Source organism: Podarcis vaucheri, assembly GCF_965113315.1.
Source record: "Podarcis vaucheri genome assembly, chromosome: Z".
NCBI lineage: Eukaryota > Metazoa > Chordata > Lepidosauria > Squamata > Lacertidae > Podarcis > Podarcis vaucheri.
Window position 1 is genome coordinate 3606007 of NC_138758.1, and position 23017 is coordinate 3629023.

The window sequence follows — 23017 nt, forward strand, 5'->3', positions numbered from 1 at the left end:
CCGAAGGAAACCACTCTTTGATGCCAGCCCACCAGCGGATCATGTAGGGCTAGCCAGCTCATTCCCAAAATAATGGGAGCACCTCCCAAGGTGGCCACATTAAACGCTATCAGTTCTGTGTGCCTTGCCACCCTCATTATCATTGGGATGGTCTGCAAGCTGACTCCTCCTCCCAACAGTTCCCTGCCATCGATCGTGGTCACCTGCAGGGGGTTGCTTAAAGGGATAGTCTGTATCTGGTGTTCAGCAGCAAACTCCTTGCTCATAAAATTGCAGGAGCTGCCTGAGTCCAACAGTGCCTTTATTTTTAGGGGGTGTCCATTTTGCAGCTCTAGCGACACTTCAATCACTAGAGCAGGTCGAGGAGCTTCTGGCACTGGCACTTGGGGAAGGGGCACTTTCACTGCTCTTTGGCCTGGCTGCAGTGCCCTGATGGCAACCAGGCGTTGGCTTTTACCTGCTCCGTTTCTCCCTGCTCTTCCCCCTCAACAGCTCCCACCATTCCTTGCCATTCCTTCCTCTGGGGGCAGACTCTGGCAAAGTGGCCTGGCTGTTGGCAGAGATAGCATTTCCGGGCTCCCTTTCCCTCCTTCTTCGCCCCCTCACTGGGCTTTGAAACTGCGCGCGCGCGGGCTGTTCCGATTTCCATCGGCTCTGCCGGCGGGAAAACTGGCTCAGGAATGTCTGGAATGCGTAACTCCTTCCAACGTTCCCCTCTCCCTTCCCGCCTCTCCAAGGCTCTTGCCTCCTGGCGCGCTCCAATGGTCAGCGCAGATTTGGTCAGCTGATCCATAGACACCGCCCTGGGGCTCCTGGCCAGCTCGTCTTTCACAGCTGAAGAAAGACCTTCTTCAAATAGCATCTGAATGGGTGCTGCCGATAAATCCCACCCCAATCTGTGAATCAGCATGGTAAATTCAGTCCAGTACTCACGGACAGATCTGCTTCCCTGCTTGCAAGCCATTAACTGTCTGCGCACCACCCCTTCCTCAATGTCGCTGGAAAACATGATATCCATTGCACGAAAGAATTTCATAGTGTCCTTTAGGATATCGTTGTGCGTTGCCATCAGGGGTCGAACCCAGTCTCGCGCGCCCTTCTCAAGATGCCCAATTACAAAAGCAACTCGAGATTCCTCATCAGGGAACTCATCAAACTGGACATTCAGGGCATATTGCATTTCAGTCCTAAAGGCATGGTAATCCTTGGGGTCCCCCCCAAACTTCTGCACCAATCCTGGTACCTTTCTGGGGAACTGAGTGGTTCTCCCCTTCTTGTCTGCATCTTGAGCCCTCCTCTCCTCGAGCCTCGCCGTCTGCAGCGCCAGTTGGACCTCCAATGCTCGGTATCTTTCTTCCAAGCTTGGATCAGCTCCTCCCCCTGCTACTCCGGCTCCGGCTGGGTCGCTCATGATGCTTTCTCCTGCACAGGCAGCGTACAGAGACTGTCGGACTGCTATCAGGGGATGATTAGCTGCTTGTGCTTAAAATGGTGCCCCTTCAGAGTTTGTGCGGCCCCACAAACCTCTGTGTGTGACAGAGCTCCTCAGACATGTCTGCTCTAGTCACTATTAGAGTCCGACAGTGGCTGTTTGCGGAAACGCCTCCAACAAAGAAGTTCCTTAACGGAAACACGTCTCCTGGACTCACGACGTGACAGCTTCCGACGAAGCATGGGTCTCCCTGCAGTTGCTTCTGACACCTCCCCACTATTTTCGCTGGACGTGTCTCTCACCCCTTTCTCTCCCCTGCTTCCTGCCTGCGTTGCTGCGTCTCTCTCAGTATTACTGAGATCCTCCTCCAGAGACCCCGCGCTCCCCCTGCTGGTCCCTGCTTTGGCTGTTGAGTCTCTCCCCGTCTCTGGGAGCCCTATCACCTCCTTTCCCTCTGATGTCAGTTCCCTGACAATACGGATTGATAATATGGACAGATTAGCTACATACAAAAGAATTGCTTGTCGACGCAAAATAATAATGGATAAATATGAATAAATTTGGAACAAATATCTAAGTGACAAGGTGGATAACAGTGGGAAATAGAGGGGGAAGAGAGTGGTGATAAACAAGGAGTAGGCATAGGGATATTGCTGTATCTAAATTTGTGTTGTCAATTTGTGTTATTATTGTTATTAATTGTTTTTGTTGTATGTGTCTTTTTAGTTTTGTGTTTGTACAGATTGGAAAAAGAGAATAAAAAAAACACACCACTTTACTATCAATGAGATTCTCACTATGAGAATGAGAGCCAGTGTGGTGTAGTGGTTAAGAACGGTAGACTCGTAATCTGGTGAACCGGGTTCGCATCTCCGCTCCTCCACATGCAGCTGCTGGGTGACCTTGGGCCAGTCACACTTCTCTGAAGTCTCTCAACCCCACACACCTCACAGAGTGTTTGTTGTGGGGGAGGAAGGGAAAAGAGAATGTGAGCCGCTTTGAGACTCCTTCGGGTAGTGATAAAGCGGGATATCAAATCCAAACTCCTCCTCCTCTTCTTCTTCTTCTTCACTAAAGTAACAATTTTGAGCAAATATTCATGCTGGTTTTAAGTGGCTTGTAGATCTCTGTATCTGAATGGTGATAGCTGCCAGACATAACCATATATTTTCTCTAATCTCTTTAGTCGAAATCTTTTATCAACATTGCCAAAATACTTGTTTGATCTGCCGCTTAAAGTTTTGGTTGTCAGCAATAATAAACTTGTGTCCATTCCCGAAGAAATTGGAAAATTGAGAGATATAATGGAATTGGTGAGTGTCATGGTATAGTTTCTCTCTTTGTTGAATCTTTATAGTTAATTCTTTGTTTGGGCCAATCCTCAATTAGTAGTAAGCCCTACCACAGTGAGTGGCAAATTTAAATTAATCCATTCATACTTAAATATCCCAGAGCAATCCTTTTGTTTGAATGGAAGTGCAATGAGTTTTCCTTCAACTTTATTTTAAACAAATGGTGCTATATGTAGCTTGAAACAAAAATATGAATTATATCTTTTGTGACTGAAATGCTATCTGGATCCTGCAGTTTACTATATTGGCCCGAATATAAGCCACACCCGAATATAAAATGCACCTTTAAAATTCAAGGGGGGAAAAAAGAAGACAACACCACTCCCTTAAAATTCCACAGGCACTCACACCTGTTCCGTTTTACCGCATGTCTGTTTCAGCAGCGATATCGTAAAAGCCAATTTTTGGAAGGTCACAAATTTAAGTTGCAGTTTAACTTTTCATGGTCAGAATTTGAAAAAAAAAAGTGAGGCTTATTTTCAGGCCAATATGGTACTTCTAGGATGGAATAAATAGTGAAAATCTAACGGATTAATTTTTATGCAACTGCTCAAGTCCTCCTTTTAAAGATGCATTAGTAGATTTCATTCCATAAAAAGACTTACCTTATTTAAGGAATAGAACTTTTTCATTTGATATCCCACTCATTTGATATTTCTCAAAAGATGGAAATCATCTGAACTCTGAAGCTCTTGCTACTTGTCAATAATCTACAATCTCCTTGTCATCAAGATTCAAAAGGAATATTGTAAATAAAGATTTCCCGCAAGCCCCATATATGTGACTGTTCCTAGTCATCTTATCTTTACTCTTTCCCACAGTGTCAGTGTAATGCCATGTAAGCAGAATTACACGGTATAGTTCTACCAGTTTTTATAATTTTATCAATTTATCTGTGTTTATAATTGTAAATTATATTACTCTAACCTACCCTGGTAGGGGACGCATGTGGCACTGTGGTTTAAACCACTGAGCCTAGGGCTTGCGGATTGGAAGGTTGGTGGTACAAATCCCCACGATGGGTTGAGCTCCTATTGCTCCTGTTGAGGTTCCAGCTCCTGCCAACCTAGCAGTTTGAAAGCATGCCCAAAAGTGCAAGTAGATTAATAGGTACCGCTCCGGCGGGAAGGTAAACGGCGTTTCCGTGCATTGCTCTGGTGCCAGTGTTCCATTGCGCCAGAGTCATGCCAGAGACAAAGCTGCGGCTTAGTCATGCTGGCCACATGACCCAGAAAAACTGTCTGCGGAGTGGACAAACGCCGGCTCCCTCGGCCTGTAAAGCGGGATGAGTGCCGCAACCCCAGAGTAGTTCGCGACTGGACGCAACTGTCAGGGGTCTCTTTACCTTTAGCCCTTGAGGTATTGCAGTCCTGAGTTGCTTAAGGGTTTTAGGTAAAAATTAGCACTTTGAACTGGGCCCAGAACATAATTACCGCATTTTTGCTCTATAAGACTCACTTTTTCCCTCCTAAAAAGTAAGGGGGAATGTGTGTGTGTCTTATGCAGCAAATACAGGCTGCGCAGCTATCCCAGAAGCCAGAACAGCAAGAGGGATTGCTGCTTTCACTGCGCAGCGATCCCTCTTCCTGTTCTGGCTTCTGAGATTCAGAATATTTTTTTTCTTGTTTTCCTCCTCCAAAAACTAGGTGCGTCTTGTGGTCTGGTGCGTCTTATGGAGCGAAAAATGCGGTAGCAACCAGTGCAGTCAAGCCAGGATTGGTGCAATAGGCTCTAATCATCTTGCCCCAATGGGCAAACTGGCTGCCAAATTCTGTGCCAGCTGAAGTTTCCAAACTGTCTTTAGGGGCAGCCTACATTATTTGGAGCAATATAACCTAGAGGTTACCAAAGTATAGACAACAGAAGTTGGGCTATCCCTGTACATATAGGGGCACAGCTGGGCCACCAGCCAAAGCTGATGAAGCGAATCCATGCCACCAAGGACATCAGAACCCCAAGAGACAGCAAAGGATCCAGAAGTACGCCCGATCGACCCCATCCAGAGCAGGCAACCTCCCATCCATCCAATCTAGCAAAACACCTGCTAACAGTGCCTCACTCTTATAAGATTGAGCTTGAGTGTGTTGACTCTCATCCAGTCCATTACCAAGGCAAGACAATCAATGGTCCAGCACAGACAGTGCCACATCTGCAAGAGTTTCTTTCAGATTTTTGTAGCTGCAGTTAGTCAGCGACAAACGTCGGCTCCTTCGGCCAGTAAAGTGAGCTGAGCACTGCAACCCCAGAGTCGTTCGTGACTGGACTTAATTGTCAGGGGTGCTTTACCTTTTTTTTTTAAAACCTACCCTGGTACTTTATGCTGAAGGGCGGCTAAAAATTTAAATTTTAAAAAATCTATTTGAGTATTTAAGATTAAAAAATATGCCTTGCATAAAAGCAAAATTCCTCTGTTCTTAGGATATCTCCTTTTTTCATTTCTATTGCAAAATTCAAGAATGCTGTAACCAAAATGCAAGCACACGCATTTCTTAAAACATACTCATTTGCTTTAGCCACCTTCTTCAATGTATGCTTTTGAAATTTCAGTCACTATTTGACATTCTGACTCATTGTTTCTTAATGTAGGATATTAGCTGTAATGAGATCCAAGTCCTTCCCCAGCAAATTGGAAAGCTGCAGTCATTACGAGAATTAAATTTAAGAAGAAATAATATTCATATACTACCTGATGGTAAGCTTCTATTCCCTTCTAGCCTCTTTGTTAATTCATTTAAACAATATCAATATTTTTGCTGTATGAGCTTCTGATTTTTTTCCCTTTCCCACCAATAGAATTAGGAGACCTTCCCTTGGTCAAGCTGGACTTCTCATGTAATAAAATCACAGAAATACCTGTGTGTTTCAGGAAGCTACATCGCTTGCAAGTCATAATTTTGGACAATAATCCAATGCAGATACCACCAGCACAGGTTCAATTAAAACATTATTTTCTCATTTTTAAAGTAGAAACAATTCTTTATGTGAGATACGTATTCATCTAGCTGCCCATGGAGTAAGGTGCTTCTTGACCAAAATCCATTTGTGGAAGCACTTTTTCTTCTTGATCACTTTTCAATGTTGGTTTTAATATGCCTGGGGGAAAGTGGCCAGAAGTGGGGCATGCCTTTGTAATAATCAACTGGTCATATTCTGAGATGAGTTTCACTCTTCTCAAATAAGATGCAGGGAAAATAATATTAAAAACCAGTCCACTGTTGTTGCACTTCAATGTTTTCACCATGCTCTTTAGCCAACAAAATCTTACTAAGTTGGGGAAAGGTGAGCAGCAATACCTGCCACTGAACTTGATGGATGTGTTTGGTCCTGTTTAATCTGCCCAGTTATCTGTACTACAAGGGTACAGATGGGAATGTGCTGTGCTGTGTTATGCATTCTGTATGGGGGGAGGATTGGAGGTAATCAATAAAAACGGTGCTAAGGTTTCTGTAAATGCTCCCATCTGACTAAATGAATGCTTTCCCCATCTGCTTCTTAACAGATATGTTTAAAGGGCAAAGTACACATATTTAAATTCCTCAGCATTCAGGCATGCCTCAGAATAGATAAAAAGCCGGATTCCTTGGATCTTCCATCCTTGGGTAAAAGAATACCTTCCCAGCCGCTCACGGACAGGTAAACTTGCATTCCCCTTTTCAGAATGTGTAAAATGAGCATTTATCAAACTTGAAGGAGAAATGCTCTGAGTTTGCTTTATTGCAATAATTTCAGTACTTCTGAAGTAAAAGTTGTAACCTTTAGGATGCTATCTTTCCCATTACTATTTTTGTGCAGATTCTTTCCCATCTCAGTAGGGTGTGTTCTCACAGTGAATTTGTTCTCTGAGTAATCTAAGCATTATAGCAATTAACTGTTGAATTAAATTGTTTCCACTTGTACAGAATCTTCCATAAAGAATGCCATATATTTAAAGGTATTTTCAGCTCATCCCTCATGATTAAAAACAAAAGTTCCAATATTCTCCTCAAAGCTGTACCAAAGGAGGGGCAGGGAGCAAGGAATTACTCATGAAAAGTGTTGCATTTCCTGTGGCTACACAGGTCTATATGTAATGTGAAAGTTGCTTTCTTCTACTTGCACTAGAAATTGATCAGTTTTACTGAAAGGGAAGTCTGCCACCTACTGTCAAACAATTGCATTATTTTCCTGGAGTGGAAAATCCTTCTCAGTTAATGTCAGAAGTACAACATAGTTTTTCAAGTCTAAACTCACATAACTTTCAGAACATATTTCCATAAGTTCACTTATCGTTGGCTATAAATTAATAATGTTTATTATTTTGCTTCTGTTCATTTTTCTCTCCTGTATTTGTGGGTTCCAAATGATCCGGTCTTGTTTCCGGAGCACTACCGACACATTACAGGATATTTGACACATTACAGGATATTTTCTTTTTGTTGTTTTATGAACTTTATTAAGAACACTGCTTGTGTTCAGTGTCCTTTTTTTCCTACCAGTGAGTCAGTGCATTCATTAGATATTGGCACAAATGTGAAACATTTCTCCTACAAACTATCGTAGATTCCGGCGTATTAGGCGACTGGGCATATAAGATGACCCCCCAAATTGGTAGCTGCCAATTTGGGGGGGGGGTCGTCTTATATGCCCAGTTGCCTAATATGCCGGTTGACTTATACGCCCAGTCTTATACACGGCAGCTTCACTCGGCAGCGGCAGTGGTCGGCGGGCTCCGCGCCAGGAGGAAGCTGCCTGGTGAAGCTGCCCAGCGAAGCTAAGCTGGCTTCGCTGGGCGGCTTCCTCCCAGTGCGGAGCGGAGCCCGCCTCCCGCTGCTACTGCCAAGCTAAGCTGCCACAGCTGCCGCCGCCACACCAGTAGGTGGTGGGCTCCACGCTGGGAGAAGCCGCCCAGCAAAGCTGGCTTAGCATCACTGGGCAGCTTTGCCGTGCAGCTTCATCCCAGCGCGGAGCCCACTGCTGCTGCCCAGTGAACCCATACCCGGCGTATAAGATGACCCCTGACTTTTTAGAGGTTAAAAAGTTGTCTTGTACGCCAGAATCTATGGTAATAAGCACATTTGCATACAGTGGTGCCCCGCAAGACGAATGCCTCGCAAGACGGAAAACCCGCTAGACGAAAGGGTTTTCCGTTTTGGAGATGCTTCGCAAAACGAATTTCCTATGGGCTTGCTTCGCAAGACGAAAATGTCTTGCGAGTTCCTGCGGGGTTTTTTTCCTCCCCCCCTTTTCCCAAGCCGCTAAGCCGCTTAACAGCTGATCGCTAAGCCGCTTATCAGCTGATCCGCTAAGCCACTAAGCCGCTTATCAGCTGATCCGCTAAGCCCGCTAAGCCGCTAATAGCGCTAAGCCGCTAATGGACTTGCTTCACAAGACGGAAAAAACCGCAAGACGAAGAGACTTGCGGAACGGATTCTTTTCGTCTTGCGAGGCAACACTGTAATTACCATTGGCACCTGAAATTGCCTCTAGACAACTAGAACTTTTTCCAGACTTGTATCTGGTTTACTGGGGCAGCATTAGCATTATTAAATAGAGGTCCTAGTGAGCATTTCATGTGTTAGCCCAGCCTTTCATAACCTGATGCCCTCCAGATATTTTGGATGACAACTCCCATCAGGCCGAGTCAGCATGGGAGTATCAAAACATCGGGGGCACACTGAGCTGGCAGAAGCTGTTCTTGCCTGTCTTTCAAAGGCAGTTCACACCTCACAAGCAGAGACCTGATCCTTTCTTGCCAGTTGTGAATGTTCTGAAAATATTCAGTAACTAACAAATGTATACATAATCATTCTCCATAGACAGGATGAGCTGTTAAAGGATGAGCAGTTTTCCTCTGTTGTGTTGCATTCCATTCAACATATATTCTGGTTTCTTTTTCTTTTGTTTTTTTATGTTGACTTTATAAAATTAAGCTTGGAATTGTTACAGGAGCCGTTTGCCCCAGTCTTTTCCCTAACTATGCATATGTGTACTAGTTCAGATCGCAGCACAAAAAATAACCTTTATGTGATTGCAGAAACACATTAGGGTACCTTTTCCTGCTAAGCTCAATCCCTTGTCCATCTTTCTATAATAAATAAAAATTTCAATAATCCTAGGAAGATGACTTCTGCACATGTTTACTAACTTCTCTTCCTAACATGAACTATTTATAAAGTACCATTTATGTATATGGAGGTTTATGAAGAAGAGATATAGAAGATTCTTCTTCCAAAGGGATTCTAATATGAAATAAACACAAGGAAACAGCAGAGAAAGGGGTGGGAATGTAGGGAATAAGTGATGCATGTATTTGGTTACAGTAAAATAAGGAGTAGGTGGGGCAATGAGTATTTTCTGGGGTCAGTGTTGTGATTTGGTATGGAAAACTCTGGGATTAAAGCACAGGACTTGTAACCACAAATAACAGGGAGAAGTGGCCATCCAGCCTGCCTGATACAGCTCTAGTGTTGACATTTTGCAGGATTATCAGACAATATAGTCAGTCCCTTTTGACTTTTTATGATGTCCAATTGCATCTCAGTGGGACACACCTTTTTAATACCAAGAACCTCTGTAAATAATCCACCTTCAAAAGAGCATCTTGCTCTACAAGAAGTGGCTGTTCATCACTCAGAGAACCAGAACCTGCGTCTTAGTATTTGTCACAATTAAGGTACTTGTTCTTTTATTACAGTATGGAAGATTTTTATCCAAATAAAAACCACGGCCCAGACTCTGGCATTGGCAGCGATAATGGGGATAAAAGGTTATCCACAACAGAAGTAAGCCTGTCCTTTCTAAACTACTCAAAGGAAAGAGGTAGCAGGGGCAGTGGGTTTCTCTAACATCTCTTCTGACTGCTTTCCATTGTCTCAGAATTCTTAGTTTGGCTAAATCTCCATCCATTTGATTTCAATAAACTCCAGTTTAAAAATGACTGTAAAGTACAATAAGATAGCTTGCCTGCTTTGTTATATACTTTATCCTTAACAGCAGTGTTTTGAAGCATTACCCATGCCAGCACTGCATCCCATAGTCACCTTTGACTGGACTTAACCGTCCAGGCGACGTTTACCTTACCATCCAGTAAACAATCCCTCAACATTAAATCTGTATCTTACCAGCTTCATGGTGGTAAAATGAAATAACCCTGAAGGATTCCCCCCCCCTCTCTCTCTCTCTTTTTTGTCTTGAGCAAACAGAACTTGAACTTGTGTACTTTTGACATTCATTGAGCTGGGATAGCTCTGTTAGTAGAGCACGACATTCTTAATCTCAGGGTCATGGTCAAAATATGCTTTGCAGGGGTTTGGACTACATGACCCTCATGGTCCTTTCCAATTCTACAATTTTATGATTCTAGGTCATTTTAAGTAGCTCGTTTAAAACTTGACATCTGTTGGATACCTCATTAAATGGAAAATATGTCTTCTCCTGTCTCAGTGAGTAGGAAATGCTCTACGTACAGGCCTGCCTCCAGCAGTGTGCCACAGTGGCCTCTGCTGGTGGTGGTGGGAAGCTGATTTTCTGATTCAACGTTTATCAGAACAACAAGTGGAATATGCAGGTTATGCTCTTAACTGCTCTTTTCAGCCATCCGATGATGACACAATCAGCCTTCACTCTCAGGTATCGGAATCGACAAGGGAGCAGACACTCAGAAACGACAATCAGTTACTAGGAAATAAACCTGAACTGCATAAAGGTGAGTTCCAATTTCTGGTTCTCAGGAATGTCTTATTTGTACTCACAGTTCTTCTGCTTTGGTTGTAACACTGCATTACTGATTACAGGCCTCAAAGAACATTGGGCACATGTACTTCCCCTTCTCTTTCTCTGCCTCAGCCGTGAGGAGACAATTGATAGCATACCGATTTACACTAACTGGAAAGCCTTGTCGGTTTAAATTATGCTGGTTTGAAAGAAGCCTGGATAATCAGCTATGGTTTAACCCTGGCTTGTTTCAATAAATTGTTGTTTAAGCTGAGGGTGGGGAACTTATCCTCCATCTGATAGCCACTTTTCCTTATGAGTAATCTTCAGGTGGCAGTGGTGGCACTTGCCAGTGGTGGGAATGGCCAGAGGCAAAATGGGTCAAGCAATAGATATGCACTGTAGGGTACTCTCTAGCCACATTTAAAAGCTAGAGGTTTCTGCATGCCTCCATCTTCCAACCAGGCAAACAAGGGGCATTCTCATAGTTCAAGGACCCATTGAAGCATTTGAGGATGTTGTAGAGCAGTGTTGAAGGCCAGATAAAGAGCCCTGGGAGGGCCACATTTGACCACCCTCTGGCCTGAAGTTCCCCAACAGTGTTTTACACTAACAGTTTCCCTTGTGAAACTGTTTAAAAATAAGCAAGTGCTTTCAATCTCCTTGCAGTGGCTCTCTTTGACCTTGCAAGGGTTTGGCCTTGAGGATTAGCCCTTTGTTATGAGAACCACAAGTTTGACAGCCATAGGAGGACACGTGAAAGAATGGAATGTGTCCTTCCTGAAGCCTTATGCATTTTTTATGAAATAAATAAGATCACCCCACTCCCACAAAAAAGAGAAATAATTCTCACCTATGTTGGTATTGTCTTTTTTTTAAGGAGAGAATAAAAATAGAAAATCAAAACCTTTGTTAAATTGCCTTCTTATTGCTGCACATCTACCAATCGCCCAGAGAGGGAAAACATTGTCCGAAATTAACACCTCATTATGGTGAATTAATATATGGAAAATTGCATTACATGAAAACCGGTATACTCGTTTTTTAAAAAAAGAAAAGATAACCACTTTTGTCTTAGTTTGGTGTGATTTTATTGAATATATAAAAAAAGAAAATTTACATCTCTCTTTTCCACAAGTCCCTCAAGAAATCTGGGATAAGTAACATCTAATTGGTTGACAAATTTCCTTCATGGAATATAGGGCCTTTTATTTTTTGTACTCTTTGTGCCTCTGATGGTTTCAGTTACAGATTTATGTTTCTGTATTTTGTAAGTCATGTGCACCACACTTCCTCTCTTGCTTATAATGGTACTTTCCACTTACTTGTCTCTGTTTTATAATAAATATATAGATAACCAGCTTTATCATATTTTCCTGTGAATGTAATATGCCATGCCAGCCTTGGTTTGGTTTAGTTTTTATATGTTCATCTCAGGGAGTTCTGTTTTGTTATTTGGGCTATACATCTATCTGTATAAAATAAATCTCCCTCCCCCCCTTGCTTTGTCATCATCCCTGATGACCAGACCCAGAAGTGTGTGATTACCTTGACCCCAGCTCAGAGGATGTGGCTTCCTGTGACCAAGGAGATGTGCAAACTGGGCCATCGATCTCGTATATTAAGGTAGCATCTTAAAGAATAACTTGGATATTAGAACCCACTTTACATATTGTGAAGTTCAGTAATGTGACCCCTGCACACTTTCTTTTCTCTCCCCCCCCCCCCCGTGTGCATGTTAGGAACGAGCAAAGCAGACTGAAAAGTCTCAGAAAACAGAAGAAAATGAAAACTGGGGAGATGAGAAGAGGTATTTTCCCTAGCAGTACTAACTGGGCATTCTAACTAGTATTGATGATTATGATGATTTATTGCCTGCCCTTCATCTTAAGGTCCCAGAGCAGATTATAACAATAAAAACCCAACTTCAGTATTAAAACACAATACCGCACAATATTAAAACCAGATTAAAACAACTTAAAATTATACAAATCAGGTGGGTACTAAAAAATATCTAGAATGGGAAATATGAATAGCTGTTGGAGGAGGGAATCTTAGGTTTTTTCTGCTGTTTCTGATTTAAAACAGAAATGTTTGTGGTGTTTTTTAGGGTTCAGAAGGATCAGGTATTGGCAGAGGAAGATGATGAACTGAAGGAAGTGACTGACCTAAGGAAAATAGCTGCCCAGCTGCTGCAACAAGAACAGAAGAACAGGTATTTAGCCTTTGGATCACAATAGTAGGTGAACTCTATATGCAAGTCCCCTGGCTGCATTTTGTGTTAAAGGCTTGTGGAGTTTTAAAATTTGGCAAATGACACAGAAGCTTAACCAAGAAATCAATCAAACTCTGGTCCTGCTTCCTAGACACATCTGGTTGCCCACTGAGAACAGGGTGGACTCAAAAGGCATTTGGCCTAATCCAGCAACCAGACTCTTCTAATATTCAGATATTTGAGATTTAGTGTTGATAAACATGAACAAACTTTATTGCTTCTCTGCAGCTAACATTTGAGTGCAATTTGTCCTCTTTAAAACTGGTAAGTTCAAAACTGTGAATGATTGAAATGAACTGAGTTTAGCAATCTGACTGAGCGTAAACTAAGATTACTCAAAATTCTCTTATTCTTACCTTGTCAAAAAGGAAAAAAGGAAAAAAAGAGTAACACAAAGCTCAACCATTAAGCATTTTGTCTTTTAAACCCTGTTAAAGCTCTACCTCCTTACTACTTTCTGCTCACTATACTAATGGCGTCCCTGTCCTCTCCTGTCAACCTTTACTCCTTCCTTCTTCCATCTTTGGGTTTTGATGTACATGAAATACGAATTCAGACGGAGACCATTAAGCTATAGAACTTCATTCAGTGAAAAGCTCTTCCAGAGGACAAGGGTCGCAGGACGCGCATCAAGGTATTTTGTTTTTATGGCACATGAATTTCAGCTGACAACACAAGGGACAAACAGACAATTCCTGCATTGCAGGGGCTTGGACTAGATGACCCCTTGGGTCCCTTCCAATTCTATGATTCTATGAAAACATTTTTTGGTGTGCTGCTAAAGATGCGAAGACTTAAAGGAGTAAGAATCCTTACCCCAAACTGGGGAGCTATAGCATAGGGCAGGATACAGATCAGAGCTGGAGTGGGCTCTAAAAGTACCAGCTCCATCAATAGAATTGCTTGATTATCGTTATTTGCTTGTGTTTTTTAAAAAATAATAATTGTGCTGCCCTTTATCAGAATCAATTTCAGAGCATTTCGTATGCAACAGTTTAAAAATAGAGGCAAGAATTGTATTATTCCATTATGACTCACATAAAAACAAAATTCAAAGCATATTGGAATTTTAATAATACAAATACTTTTTGAGGATGGAAGTGATGAAACTTTACACAGGGGAGCGATTTTTAAAGGTGTTGTTCTTTTCTTCATGGGGCAACTTATATTTTTGGTTATGGGTAGTGTGCCTGCAAGTCTTCCCAATGGTTAGAAGTCTGACTGTGGAAATGCTTCTGCCTGTGTCCAATATTCAGGCATGCTCTGTACATCTGACTCAGAAATAGATGGGGGTGCTCTGGGTCTCACTAGATCAAGAGCGTGGCTATTGTACCTCTCTTCAAATAACTTCTCTGTGATGAAATACTACATTTCTTTTCTCAGCTTTTTTCTATCATGTTTCCTTTTCTGAATCTTTCTTCCCCATTGTCAGTGTTTCATCTAGTCAAATATTCAGTCACCAGTCAGACTGAATGTTTCTCAGTGATTCTCATAGTCACCTTCTTTGATCATGTAACCCAAAAACAAGAGGCTTCAAATTAGTTAAGAACAATAAAAATGGTGTTAAAATAACATATTTTTCCTCTGACTATTAGCATGTAGATATATCTGGACTCTAAACTATTGCTCAAATTCTCAGAGCTGGACTGTAAATATTCAAATGCATTTTAAACTACACAATTTCAGCATGAAATTTTTGTGGTTTCAAGTGCACATTTGTGTGTTTGATTTTAGACTTCTGAATCACTCCACGTCAGCAAGTACAAGAAACAGACCAAAACAGACCATGGAATCAGAAAAAAGGTATCAATTGTGCTTTTCTTAGTAGTAAAATACTTTGGGTGAACCCTGTGGTGGTGGTGGTGGGGGGGATGGTTGAATAAAGGCTGCTTGAGAAGTGCCTAATTCTTTCTCAAAAGTTCCACATTACCTTCAGATAGCAGAAATTGATTCTAGAATATATCACTGTGCAAGGGTGCTCTTCATAACTGTTGGTTTCGAGGTGTTTCAGAATTAAACAGCCTACAAAGCTTTACATAGATTTCAAGAGTGTTTTAAGGGCAGAGATAAAGGCACAAGTGTGCTTTAAAAAATGGATCTTTGAAATGCACGCAGACAGCTTTCCCTAAATACCATGTTGATTTATTGCGCAGCACTGTTTGCTGTAGTCAGCGTTAACAGTTGTAAATTCCTGATCTCTTAATGTATTTAAACAACTGTCCAGAAAGCCTTTTTTTAAACTTCTGAGTACTTGAGAAAACAATTTGTTGTGGTGTTAAGTTTTCAAAGATATGTAGCAGAGCTGATTAATCATTAAAATTAACACTTCAGTATTGTGACAAGAATACACTTCCACAAGACAGACGTCCAAAAGACAAGTCATGATATGAAACAACGCTCTTTAAATTGTTCCTTCCAGAGTATGTTACCTGAATTCCTTAATGGAGACTCTCATTGAGTATAGTTATTATAAGATTTCTCAGCTGTGAACAGTAAGAACATGGTGATTTTCTAGATTGGTTTATTCCTTAGTAAACAAGCTTTCTGAGTGTGATTACCCACATCTACGTAGCCCATAAGGATGATTTCCCTCCCTCCCTTTTTTAAAATATATGTCTAGGTCATTTGATACAAGACTCTTTTTTGCTGATAGGTATATAATTGTAAGTTGCTTGACTTGGCTCAGTGTAAAAGATGAAAAAATCCATTCTAACAAACTATGTGTGTGTTTTCATTTAGCCTTTCAGCAGATGAAGCAAATTCTCCATCATCCCCATACAGTTGGCAGGTAATGCAGAGATACATAAGCATCCAAAATACTGTCTGCGCAGCTGTGATAGTTTTGCTCCTACTTTCTTGACTGGCTTGATTTCATGGCCATGGTCATGTATGGTGATAAACTAGCCAAATGTACTATATAGACTCTGGAGGGTAGTTGACAGTTCTAGCCATTGGCACAAATGTAACAAAAATAGAATACAAAAAGATTGTTTTCTCCCAGAAGTGCTGATTTTTAAATTATTGCACTTTTAAACTGCTTTCTCCAGGTGCAAGCCTTTTGATAAACTGCCTTGACAAATGTATCAGGCCATTTCTCCCCATTAATGGAGAACTTTCTCTTCCATGGTGTAGTGAAACAGACGCATGAGGAATTGCTGCTATTATTATTATTACCATCACCATTATCAACCCACACTTTACCTTAAGGTCCCAGGGCAGGAGGTGATAATGATGATGATGATGATGATAATAATAATAGTAATAGTAATAATAGTAATAATAATAATTTATTTGTACCCTGTCCATGTGACTGGGTTGCCCCAGCCACTCTGGGTGGCTTCCAGCATATACACTAGTAGCCAAAATTGTTTCAAAACAAGATGACACCTGATTGGGACTCTAAACACTCCTTTTTCTGGTTATTTGGCTATAAATTTTAATAGAATACAGGGTAAAGAAGTGCGACTTCAGCATTCCTCAGAAACTGTATAATGAAGGTGTCAGACACACCTCTGCTGGGAAGGAGCTCTGCAGTTTAGGGGACATCACAGATAATGCCCTTTCCTGGGCCTACCCAAGCCTCTGAGGGCATAGGAACTACCAAGAGGTCCCCTTTTGCTGATCTTGGCACCCAGGAGAGTGTGGGGAAGGAAGCAGTCTTTCAGATGCTTGAGGCATGAGTCATACACATGAATGGCTTGCTTATTCCAGAAACATGGAAGTTCATAACTACATGCGGCAACCTAGTTGGCATTATTTAGCCATGAGAAGATAGAAAGTTTTCACACATGTGTTCAGCTAAACACAATTTAGCATAATCCCCATAGCATAATGTGGTTAATCTTATGACCATTTATCACTTCTCAGCCTTCTGGCTATCAAGTGTAGCGGTTTATTGAAACAAGCCAGCTTCATGAACCAGAATTTGAAACTGGCTTGTTTGAGTATCCCACAGTTTAATCACAGTTTGTCCATATTCAGATATAATGCTAAACTCTGGTTAATTAAAAATGGAAGCAGAATGGCCACATCAAAAGAGTTGATAGGTAATGGAATATGTTAACCTCAGGGTCACTCAGGTTCATTCATGTAATACAAAATTTTAGTATAAAGCATAGTTTAGTGCTGTGCCTGAATGAGGTAGCTGTGTGCATCAGTCTTTGGGTATTTTTCACTACATTCTCTTGTATGTCCTGTACCCAGCTGCAAGGCTACTTAAATGGAAACATAATGACAATAATTTAGACTAAATGGGAAAATTAGTGGCCACTGTAATATTTTAACAGTCATTTTCTTACTCTACCCTTCTACTATCCTCTCAGTAACTTTTTACACACGGCAAACAAAAAAGTTGGTACCAAATGTAATTCAGTTTCTTGACTGGAAGTAGGAACATCTTCATTGTTCTGATCAGCAAGTTTACAATGCCCTAAGTAAGAAGTAATGAGGGGTGAATCTAGCTGTGCAGCCAGTAAACTCTTCTCTTATTTCCAGAGCTCTTTGTTTAGGACAGGAGTGGGGATCCTCGAGATCAGGGACCATATGTGACCCTCCAAGCCTGTGTAGGAACCTCTGACTTTTGCATGACTGACCTGTAGCCTATTATGCATCTGTTGCCCCAAACCCTACTGGCACTTAGCCACTTGAAGGCGGCCCATGAAAAAATGTGACCTTTGACTGTGAAAAAGGTTCCACATCCCTGGTTTGGGGAGCCCCTACTTATTTTTTCATTGGGGGTGGTTCCAGCAGACCACTCTGAGGACCAGGATATACATAATTTCATCTGAACTGCTTGCTGGAAGGTCAGAGTGGAATTTCTTGTCTTACAAAGCTACTTATTTCTCCCATCAGTCACTGGAGGATCGGAAGGACCACCCAGATGAGCAACACTGGCCGGACATGCAGCCAGTTATCTGGCAAAATGAGGAGAGGAGGCGGAGCAAGCAAATCAGAAAAGAATATTTCAAGGTATGTTGTCCCTTTATGGTGGCAAATTTGATGCTTAATCTGATTAGCGGCCTGAGTATCTCTACAAAAATTAAGATTTATTATATAAAAAAAGGAAAGCCTAGGTTAAGGTATCACCCTGGCCATACCTTTTGGCAAGGGACAACTGAAATAGAATTTCCCCCCTCAACAGCATGTTGTTGTTGAATGACAGCTCAAGGTGTCAAATACTAGTTGGTTTTGTGCATTATTTCATGTTGCATGTTTAGTCTGTGAGGCTTGCTTTACCGTGAACTAGTGTTTTCCTAGCTTTTCTGTTTTAAGTCAGTAAGCATTTGGAGGATATACAAGGAAAATATCTGTTGTGTCTAGCTGTACTTGCAGATTGAGGTCAAAAGCCTAGATCCACTGAGACCCTTGATTTCCTTACTGAATAAAATGAAAATAAAGAGCAATTTTGCATGGTTGTCACAGGAAGGGCTGAAAAGCACTTTATGTAGCTAAGTGCTGTGTGATTGACATTACTTTGTACAAATTGAGTATGCTGGAAGAAAATCCATTCAGTGAACAAAAATTTGCTGTTTGTACTAACCTGCAACCACATCCATGTCTATGTCTTTAATTATTTCCATTACAAAATGAGGCATAGCAATGACATTAGCTGTTGGAGCAATGCCTTACCTTTTATACTGGACTAGGTATTTTAGAATGTCTGCTTAACCATACTCTTCAGCTGTATTTCCATATTGGTACGAGACTCCAAGCACCTGACTTTCTTCAAGGCTATCTAAAAATAAATAAAATTCATACTGATGGCAGGATGGGGAAAATTACTTCTGCTGTTAAGATTTCCCAAATATTTCAACTTGCTGGCATTTCCCTTTGACTTTGTGTTGAACTCTAGAACCAGAAACACAGCTTAAATTTGAAAGTAAGAGTTCACCACCAGAGGGCACTGCCTGCTTTCTGAGGATAGAAGACTTTCCCTTGGAACCCAGTGGGCATAACTGAGGTTTCTGTGCGAAGCTTCAAGTAGGATTGAAATATAGAATGTCTTCCATTATGAAGTTGACTTTGTCAGATGTTTCACTCATGACACTTAAAAATTCCGGGATGTACAATAAGACATGCGCAATACAGTGTCACACTTCAAAGCAAACTATATTTTAAATCGGTATTTGATTGATATTTGTGGTTAAAATGGTCACATAGCCGCTTCAGAATTCTCCACTCCCCAATCCATACAGCTTCGAAGTTAGGTTCTAAAAAGGGGGCTGTGACCACCATGACAAGGCCTTACAGGCCATCACCGCTTTTGCCACTGCTGCAAGGCCTTGCAGGCTGCCACCACTACTGCCATCACCACCACAAGGCCTTGCAGGCTGCCACTGCTTCTGCCCCCCCCCCAAACATTGTTGATTCTGCCATCCTCAGGCTGCTGCCGCTTGTGTCTCCTAGCAGGCCTGCTGGCAGTTTGACAGTCTCAGATTATTTGTATTCACTATGACTCATTGCCATACTTTGGATTGTCCTGAATACCACCATTTGGTAACCAAGCCCAAAACCAAAAGTCCTGTTGGGATGCATTTTGGCTTTCCTGCTGTTGAAAGTCACCATGAGGTGATTGATAATATCATCAGTTATCAGTTTAAGACCTTTAAGTAGCAGCAGTTTCCATTTATATATCATGATGTTGATATATCACAATATTGAAAATATTAGGGATAATGGGAGTTGTAGTCCAGCAACACCTGGAAGACCACAAGTTCCCCACCACACCCTTAAACAGTTTTGTTCTGGAAATAGTAATTTTACAGAAAGGCAGTTGCTAAACTAGCTTCCTCAAAATCCAGTTCTGAGTACATTGTGGAGAAGAAACACATACCATGCTGTGGCTTTTTGTAAAAGACATTTGCAATATGGAAGGAAGTAAAATACATGTCCTTCAGCTTCTTTTTGCTTAGAACATGCAATATGTTTTGTTGTACTTGAAGATTTAAGCTGGGGATCGTTAACCCGTGGGCAGGATTCAGCCCACTCAAACACAAGAATTGTCAGTTGCCACCCTAAAATACCCATGAGACTTTTGACATTGTGGACAGCATGAAAAGCATGAACTGTGGCCACAGGTCCAGAAGGCAGAAGCACAGCTAAGGAGTGGATTCTGGCAACATAACATAAATGATATGCTATAAATAGCTGTTTAAAACAAACTGTTTGCCTTTCAGTATAAGTCTTCCCGGAAGAGTTCAAGTGGCAATGAAAATGATGAGGTGAGTTAGCACTGTGATAAGAAGCCAACTACATAAGGAATTGGAACTTGTGCTGATCCAGTTGGCTGTAATATCAGCATAAACCTTACTTTAGGCTCATGTACAAAACTTCTAAACCTCTGGGAAGCCGATGCTGCTTGTAAAGATGGAATTCATCCTGTCCAGTGTAGCGTACCTTGATGCTTTGTTTCCATGGTGTCTGTCAACATGAGCTTCTAAAGTGTTGAGGCTCAGTTCCTTGAACTTCGCATGGAATTTAGGGTCTCCCCCACTTTTTTCCCTTATTGCTTCTCTCATTGTCACTGCCATCTCCACTAAGTGATTAACAGTGGCAGTGCATGCTGGTAATGTTAATTTTTTTAGGTGCTGCTTTGTATTAGGCGGCAAATGGGGTAAGGTGCACACTTTTCATTTCTAGAAGTTTTTATTTGAATCAGCTTTGTTGTTTTGAAAGAGGGGGTATTCTGGAATACAGAGACCAGTGGGATCTTTGGTTTCCTCAAAACCTTGATTTAAAAAAAATAATTCTGTGACAAAGTGGTTTTAAAAAGGGGTAAAAAGGAGAGGAAAGCAAGGCAACCAAACAAACACATGCGCTGCAGGAATTGTTTTGTTTCGGATCTTTGACTGAAATGTTAACTCAAATTGGGCAAAATGTGATGAAATGGGAAAATGTGATGAACCCGGTCATTGCCTGAATGCAAAAGTGTCCAGGCCATAGTTTCTACTTAGAAGTTCACTGGCAGAATTCCTAGTGTAGCTGAATTGTGTGTGTGTGTGTGTGTGTGTGTGTGTGTGTGTGTCCGTCCCAACTCCCCTCTGTCTTTATACTGTTGAAGCTTCCCAAATAACACCTAGTTTTTAATCACTTAAGAAGTTTTTTCACCAGATATGCTGTGTTCAACTTAAGGTGGTTGGTGGATGCCTCAGGGGCAAACTCCAGTGGGAATTTAGAAAGATTAAGAAACCAGATATCATTTTTTTAAAAAAGCTCATACAAAAAAAGCTCATGCAGACTTCTATATCTGACCATTTAATGACAGTTAATAGCTTTAATGTAGATGCTGACCACACTCCCCAGTGAATACTTGGGCTTCCCATTGTTAGCTTTGTGCTTAGTTCTTTGCTTTCTCCAGCTGGCCATGGCATCCAGTTTGAACTCTCCAGCAGGCAGTTTCCTGAGTTCAGTGCCATAAATGCAGTATTAAACATGGCACACTGTTCCGCTTGCAGAAGGACCAAGGTTCAGAAACTTCCCAAATCCTTCATTGTGAAACTGCTGAGCAGCCATGTCTTAGTTGTTGCTGTTATTTTGGTGTGCATACACATGTTTAATCATACATCTATGTGTAAGAATACTTGTATATCATACATGTTCATAATCATGCATTTTTTTATTTAAAAACATATCTTTCATTTTATAATTCCATCTTTTTGGTTTCTTTTTAGCAAGACAGTGATAATACTAATGTGTCCCCACAGTCTCCTGTGTCATCTGAGGTACAAGTGTGTTTGTGTCAGTGTGTTTTTCACTACCTGTTAACACCGCTGCATGGAACTCACATGAAATATGCCGTTCTTTGCTAAATTAGAGAATACTGTACAAAGACAGTTCTTTTGAAGAATTATCTGGAGTATATTATACAGTAGCTACAATGTATGTCAGAAAAACACAGAAAAGTAAGCTTCTAACTGCTTAAGGTATATCCCATTTTCATGACCAAAAAATAATAATTATTGAATGAATTATTGATGAATTCATGTTTTAAGTGTTGCTTGTGTTCCAAAGAAAAGATTCTCCTGTATAAGCCCAGTTCATTTCCTTGGGGCTTCCCCTGGCGACAGCCAATGTTTGTTACGCATGCAGAGAAGAGAGAAAGGAGTGAGCAATCTTGGTGTAGCATCTCCCCAAATACAGTATTATAATTGAGCTAAATTTTAAAAAAAATTAAAACATTTCCCCCTTTCAGTCAAGGAAGACTATGTACTTGCCACATGAAAACAATCTTCTGTGTGACTTTAGTTCTGTTTTGGGGCCTTCTGACATCCCCCTTCTCCCCCCACCTCTAGGATTATGAAAGGGCCGATGGCAATTCTCATTGTCCTTTTGGACTGAAGCCCAGATCAGGTAGGCACCATTCCACACATACTGAACATCTAAGGGATGCATAATAGGTTATTTTGGAGGTGGCAAAAGGATAGAATTGCTCTTATCAGTCTTGCTGTGGGTTTCCAAAATGGTCAAAGGCCTGGAAACGATGCCTTATGAGGAACGGTTAAGGGAGCTGGGCATGTTTAGCCTGGAGAAGAGGAGGTTAAGGGGTGATATGATAGCCATGTTCAAATATATAAAAGGATGTCACATAGAGGAGGGAGAAAGGTTGTTTTCTGCTGCTCCAGAGAAGCGGACATGGAGCAATGGATCCAAACTACAAGAAAGAAGATTCCACCTAAACATTCGGAAGAACTTCCTGACAGTAAGAGCTGTTCGACAGTGGAATTTGCTGCCAAGGAGTGTGGTGGAGTCTCCTACTTTGGAGGTCTTTAAGCAGAGGCTTGACAACCATATGTCAGGAGTGCTCTGATGGTGTTTCCTGCTTGGCAGGGGGTTGGACTCGATGGCCCTTGTGGTCTCTTCCAACTCTATGATTCTATGATTCTTAGAAGCTGGAATATATAATCCATATATTTTCACATATGCTGAAATTGCATGAGAAGTCCTTCACAAACTGCTGTAGGAGAATCAAATAGTCACAATAGAATGTGCTTTTTCAGCAGAGAATCATACAGAGGTGGTTAGGGAGGATGTGAATAGTCATATGCAGATTGAACAAAACTAGCAAAGGTTATTTGGTTGTATCTAGCTCAGTTGACCCATTAAAATTAGTTGCTGTGGCTTGATGTCCCTGAGCCTGACTTAGTTGGGCACCACCCTGAACCAAAGCAGACCCCCCCCAAAAAAAAAATAGACTGGGACCTCTGGGTGAGTGGATGGGGGCGGGGCTAGATGTGAGTTGAGCCTTGGTGTTGCAGAGCCCTTGCTTTG

At 41.5% G+C, this 23017-nt stretch overlaps 1 protein-coding gene across 4 annotated transcripts in view; it reads left to right on the forward strand.

The window, feature by feature from the left end:
- The window catches only part of LRCH2 (leucine rich repeats and calponin homology domain containing 2), a 64744-nt gene that overhangs the window by 32049 nt on the left and 9678 nt on the right, over positions 1 to 23017 (forward strand). The window contains exons 3-18 of one of the 4 annotated variants that reach the window (XM_082207413.1): positions 2619 to 2745; positions 5371 to 5476; positions 5578 to 5714; positions 6284 to 6417; positions 9458 to 9545; positions 10357 to 10468; positions 12005 to 12102; positions 12219 to 12286; positions 12587 to 12691; positions 13308 to 13385; positions 14486 to 14554; positions 15491 to 15539; positions 17603 to 17719; positions 19927 to 19971; positions 21421 to 21471; positions 22042 to 22099. In XM_082207413.1, the coding sequence (XP_082063539.1) occupies positions 2619 to 2745; positions 5371 to 5476; positions 5578 to 5714; positions 6284 to 6417; positions 9458 to 9545; positions 10357 to 10468; positions 12005 to 12102; positions 12219 to 12286; positions 12587 to 12691; positions 13308 to 13385; positions 14486 to 14554; positions 15491 to 15539; positions 17603 to 17719; positions 19927 to 19971; positions 21421 to 21471; positions 22042 to 22099 (1442 nt within the window). The remainder of the gene's footprint in view (positions 1 to 2618; positions 2746 to 5370; positions 5477 to 5577; positions 5715 to 6283; positions 6418 to 9457; positions 9546 to 10356; positions 10469 to 12004; positions 12103 to 12218; positions 12287 to 12586; positions 12692 to 13307; positions 13386 to 14485; positions 14555 to 15490; positions 15540 to 17602; positions 17720 to 19926; positions 19972 to 21420; positions 21472 to 22041; positions 22100 to 23017) is intronic. The other 3 variants (XM_082207414.1, XM_082207415.1, XM_082207416.1) reach the window with 3 other exon arrangements.